This window comes from Rhagoletis zephyria, unplaced genomic scaffold (genome assembly GCF_001687245.7).
Source record: "Rhagoletis zephyria isolate East Lansing unplaced genomic scaffold, Rhagoletis_zephyria_1.1 Rzeph_scaffold_00830, whole genome shotgun sequence".
In the NCBI taxonomy this organism is placed as follows: domain Eukaryota; kingdom Metazoa; phylum Arthropoda; class Insecta; order Diptera; family Tephritidae; genus Rhagoletis; species Rhagoletis zephyria.
The window spans coordinates 1-5,659 of record NW_016157914.1 but is presented as its reverse complement, the minus strand read 5'-3'; the positions used below and the strand labels follow the sequence as shown (position 1 = coordinate 5,659).

Sequence of the window (5,659 nt, the reverse complement as noted above, 5' to 3'; positions counted from 1 at the left end):
TGATCCGCGTTCTGCGTGGATCCCTTTAGCCCAGAAACTTTTCATAAAGACAAATTTCTTGTTTTTATGCGTCATATTTTTTTCCTTGTAACTGGATTTCTTTTCTTTCCGTTCCTCTCACGTTTGAGCAAAATTTGGGAATTAAATATTTCTTCATTTGAAAATAAAGAAAAAATCCATATTAAAAATGTGGCTTTTAGTTTGGGAACGCTATCAACAGTTATTTGGGATGCATTTGAGAAGTAACGTTTGAGATTTGAGAAAAGGACTTATTCTCAAAATGCATCTTAAATTGCGATTTAACAAAAATGTTTATTGGGTTGCAAGGGGTTTTGTATATTCATTTACACATATCGTACCTACGCTGCAAGAGTGTTATAATCCATTTATTCGAAAAAGTAGAAAAACAGCTTTAAATTTACACTTTACATATTATGTACGCTCCCATAGTAAAAATAAAGACACATATTCTTCCAGTGAGCTATTGTTAATGAAATGTTTACACAAACTTTTGTAACTCAATTGTTTTTTTTTTTTGATCATGGCACTTTTACAGCAAGGGTATGTATAGCAGATTTCAGTGACCCCTTAGACCGAATTTGTCAGGTTCGCTCTACTAAAGTTTCTCTCTCTTTCATGTTCTGCGCGGACGCAAGAGTTTGAATGGAGTCTAGTCGAGCAATTGTAATGGTACTCGATTAGCATGTTTTCGATCTTACACAGTTTTTAGTTCGAAGTTTCCAAACATATAAACCAAAAAATTTAAATTTTTCATCTGGTAACACTGATATAGGTAATATATAAAAGTATGTAAACAAATTTATGCAAAATATGGGTTAAAAGCGTTTTAAAAGATGTATAGGGTATAATAAGAGCCAATAATATATTTTTTATTAGTTTAGTAACATTTTGGTGCTGTTACAAATTGCCAAAAAAAGGAGTTAACCGCTATTTGACGTTGAAAAATTTTAAGACATTAAGACGTTTAACACATCTTATGAATCCCGTATAAATACAGCCCGAAAGAAACTGTGCACATCGCAACTTTTTTTTATTAACGTCTATTTTTATTGCTATTTTTTTTTTTTTAGATGCAATCGACTTGGCTAATACTTCTATGGCGTCGTAAGCTCAGTGCTCTGCTAATCGGCTCTAGTTTAGTGCTGTTCGTACTTTGGACCTGGGTTTTCTTTATTTCGAGCAGCAGCGACATACCGACTGATGGTCAATTTAATGTAAGATTCTTATTTTAATACTTTAAAATAGAAATAAATTTAATTCCAATTCTTCATCTAGGACCTAATACAAACTGACAATCCACAAAAGCACGTTTATCTTCTGCAAAAGCTTATCTCGCAGGCAAATCGCGTATTACGCCACCAACAACAACAACAGCACAACAGCGCGACAAGTGTTGAACGCAATTTGCTACGCTCACGCGGCCCCACTGGCGGCATACCAGTGCCAGCAGCAGCTCATAGTGGCAAAAACTCCGGCATTGTGCGCTTTGTAAAGCCTACGAAGAGTCCACCATCTGTTGCCATTCCTGAAGCATCCGAGCAGACACTGTCATTAGTCGCGCGACGAAAGAAAATACCCGTGGTGGGTGGAAACTATCTGTTTGAAGAGGAACGCCTAAAGATACTTGAGAATCAACAACGCGTGCGCAACGCTGGCATGGAAGACTTCCAAAGCAATATGGACTATGATAGAGTATTAACATCAGCCGAGCGGCAGGCACAGTATGAACATGAACTGCAGCGCTTTGGTGTGCCAGCTATTGCAGGCATTGGGCCGGATGGACCACGTGCACCTAACGAACGGCTGGTGCACTTAGACCTGAAGGGGGCGCCACCAAAGGTTCGTTTAGAATAATCGATGTGAAGAAAAAAAAAGTACTACAAATGTTATTTTTTCCTTTATTGATTATTTATTTGCTTCAGCTCTCATTTTTGAAACGTCTCTTGCCGATGTTGAAAAGGCTGGGTGCTACTGGTTTGTTAATTGAATACGAGGATATGTTTCCCTATGCAGGTGTATTGCAAGAACTCTCCGCTAGAAATGCTTACAAAGCTGAAGAATTGAAGGTACCTATAAATCATATGTATGTACTTATCGTCACCTAAGAGTGAAAAGGCGCCAAGTCCATTTTTTTTTAAATCGTTCAGGAGAGATGAAAAATTGATGTAGTTTCGTATAACCTGCCATTCTGCTTCAAAAACTGAATTTTGAAAAAAAAAATCGACTTGACACCTTTTCACCTTTAAGTAGCGATACGTATGTATATTTCGTTTGCTGGAAAAACGTCTTGTAAAAATGTATAACGATGTTGTGTAAAAATGTGCAACGATATCTGTCGATTTTGTGTTATTAGAAATGTATATGCCTTCCTTGCAACTCTACACAATTCTACTTTCTTTTGGCATTTATAACTATGTAGAAAAAGAAAACAAACAGAAACCAAACACTTTGTTGCCCGGTTATGCAAGACTTAGACTTGACTGGACTTAAAGCTGGGTTATGTAAGACTTAGACTTGACTTATCTAGAAACTTAGACGCGATTACTCAGCATGGCACCTATTACTTTTTATACCCGAGCGCACTTGTGCACAAGGGTATATTAATTTTGATCACANAAAGAAATCGATTAAGCCATGTCTGTCTGTCCGTCCGTCTGTCCGTCTGTCCGTCCGTCCGTGTACACGATAACTCGAGCAAAAATTGAGATATCTCAACGAAATTTGGTATGTAGGTTTCCATTTATCCAAGGTAGGTTGGTATTGAAAATGGGCGAAATCGGACTGTAACCATGCCCACTTCCCATATAACGGCAATTTCCAGAAATACGAAAACTGCGATATTTTAGTAACTACTGAAGACAAAAAACACACAAAATTGATATTTACAATAATTTTCAGACGAAAAATAAGAATATTATAAATTTTTGCAAAATGGGCGTGACACCGCCCACATATGACGACACAAAAAAGCAAGATTATGAAAATGTTTGAAACGTCACTAAAATTATGCACCCTTTCCAAATAACGGTCAATTTCCGGAATACGAAAGCTTCAATATTTCGAAACTTAAAGAAGCTATTCTATTTAAAGTTGATACTCACAACAATCTCTTAAAAATGTATAAGATTATTATGGATGTTTGGAAACGGTTATCGATTCCGCTTTATCGATTTCTACCAAACACGGTTAAATTATTTCATTAAGCCAAAAATGTTTGAAAAAGTGGTGAAACCAGACAAGACTAAAAAGTAGAAAATAAATAAAATAAAATAAAACTTTTTAATATACCACGCTTTTATAAATAGTCTAAAAAGTAGGTTGCCTTGTACTCTCCACAAACAAACTTTTCAGAACTTCGTACTGCTTAAGAAAATTTCGCTCAATAAATTTTTCTTGACCATCTCTTGGGCTTTTTTTAGTCGTCAAACTAAAGAAATGTTTATGAATAATAACATAAAAACAGATTTGGTTTTTATTAACCCACAACTTATTTAATTTCTGCTTGGATACAAAAATTTAAAACATTGGTGCTATTGAAGAGATTAAAAATAATTTATCTCAAATGGAGAATGGCGAATTTTTAAAAGAATTAAAATAGCGCAGATCTCTATAATTTGAGAATATCAAGCAACTGAATAAAAGACAAAACATTCAACTGTACCTAAATTTTATTGTTTTGCGAGCATACTTGCAAGCATATTTACAAATGTTTTAGTGCTTATCTAAGCGCTTAAAATGGATTTTTTCTTGCTTACTTGCTGCGGCCCTGTTTATAACAAATAACATTCTCCCAGCAAATCATACATACATTTCAGTCAGACACACATTCTTAAACTAACATATTTTTCCATTTGACAGGATTTCCTTGAAACCGCAGCCATGCATGGCCTCTCCATCATGCCTTTGGTTCAAACGTTCGGCCACATCGAATTTGCTTTAAAACTACCAAGATTCGAACATATGCGTGAAATATCCGAAAGTCCACAGTCTATATGCCCCCGCCAGCAGGATTCAATTGCATTTATTCAGAACATGCTGACCCAAATTATAGAATTCCATCTTAGCTTAAATGGCGCAGCTACAAATAGTAACAGTTCATCAACAGTGGCGCAGGCCACTTTTTTGCCATCGGACCATTCCAACAAATTCACACACATTCACATTGGTTGTGACGAAGTGGCGCGCATGGGCGAGTGCAACCTATGTCGACAGCATGCTCGCAACGAAATTTTCCTCAGCCACGTAACGACTATTGCCAATTTTGTGAGAACGCACTGGCCTCAACTACAGGTGGTCATTTGGGATGACATGCTGCGCGGCATGATGCTAAGCGAAATGCATCATTCACACATCGGCAACTACGTAGAGCCTATGGTGTGGGTGTATGCCAACGATATATACAGATTCATACAACCGCAGCTGTGGGACATGTACTCCAAAGTCTTCCCAACCGTTTGGGCAGCATCTGCTTTTAAAGGTGCGTTTGGTGAGAGCCTTATGATACCACCACTGCAGCGCCATTTAGAGAATAATATCAGATGGCTAGCAGTCGTTGCGAAAGAGGGCGGACGGTAGGTAGCTCAGTATTGGTTGGCTTCATTAATATAAGAATAACAAAAGTTTTGGCTTCAAATACATATCTACATACATATGTAGGTTTTCGAAAGGCATACGCGGTTTGACATTAACCGGTTGGCAACGGTATGATCATTTTGCGGTGTTATGTGAATTGCTTCCGGTGGGCATACCTAGTTTGATTACCTCACTATCTACGGTGTCAAAAGGTCATTTCATTACCAATCCGAAGGAGAACGACATTTTGCGCATACTCGAGTGTGCCTTCCATCCAGATAGTCGGTAAGCTGGATTCAACGTAAAGTTGCTTTATTTCTCTTTTCAAACCCACATGTAACTTTTAGACGCTCAGGACATCCCTGGATAGAGCTACACCCGAACTCACATCATAGTCAGTTATTTTCCTCCTGCACATATCCCGGAAGCATGGTATACAAGTATGCGTTGCGACTCTTTGATAAGCTAGTAGAGGTACAGAATTACTTGCTACATGTGAAGGAACAAAGTGCCTGGATGTCGGACTACAATGTGCGTCACAATTTTTCTTCGCCACTCCGTGTACGGGAGCTCACGATTAATACGCCGAACTACATTAATGAACTAAGTGGCATGGCCAGAGAAGCCCACGAAGTGATGTACGAGGTGTTTGACGATGTAAGTGAATTGATTGTTGTGCACCAAAAAGAGTTGAGTAAACGTTTTCTTTATTTTCAGTATACCATCGTTGAATTTGTCGAGCAAAATATTTATCCGACGATTGCGAAACTGCAACGGCAATTGGAACACGCCCAAAGTTTAATGCAACGACGTGTATGGCCGCAGCGTCCTCTTCCTTACGGTGCGGAATTGGTTGAGCTTAATTTGGTTCCCCTTCAATTGTTAAATGCGGCCGGAACTGGCGCTGAAGCTGGGAGTAATGGTGATATGACATAAATTTAAGTTGTAGTTTTAAGCCCTATGGCATCAAATGACGTTAACAATTGAAATAATATTCAAATGCTTTAAGCAAAGAGATTATTAAAAAAAAGAGCACCGTTAATTAGGCGAGAAACACAATTTGTCT

At 37.9% G+C, this 5,659-nt stretch overlaps 1 protein-coding gene across 3 annotated transcripts in view; it reads left to right on the top strand.

Annotated features, from left to right (window-relative positions):
• Positions 1-5,653, top strand: part of LOC108361728 (hexosaminidase D) — a 56,333-nt gene extending 50,680 nt beyond the window's left edge. For all 3 annotated transcript variants that reach the window (XM_017614435.1, XM_017614436.1, XM_017614433.1), the window contains exons 2-8: positions 1,092-1,235; positions 1,297-1,860; positions 1,944-2,087; positions 3,880-4,592; positions 4,678-4,878; positions 4,941-5,250; positions 5,311-5,653. In XM_017614435.1, coding sequence (XP_017469924.1) covers positions 1,092-1,235; positions 1,297-1,860; positions 1,944-2,087; positions 3,880-4,592; positions 4,678-4,878; positions 4,941-5,250; positions 5,311-5,529 — 2,295 coding nt within the window. In that variant the 3' untranslated portion in view covers positions 5,530-5,653. The remainder of the gene's footprint in view (positions 1-1,091; positions 1,236-1,296; positions 1,861-1,943; positions 2,088-3,879; positions 4,593-4,677; positions 4,879-4,940; positions 5,251-5,310) is intronic.
• The last annotated feature ends 6 nt before the right edge of the window (positions 5,654-5,659 follow it).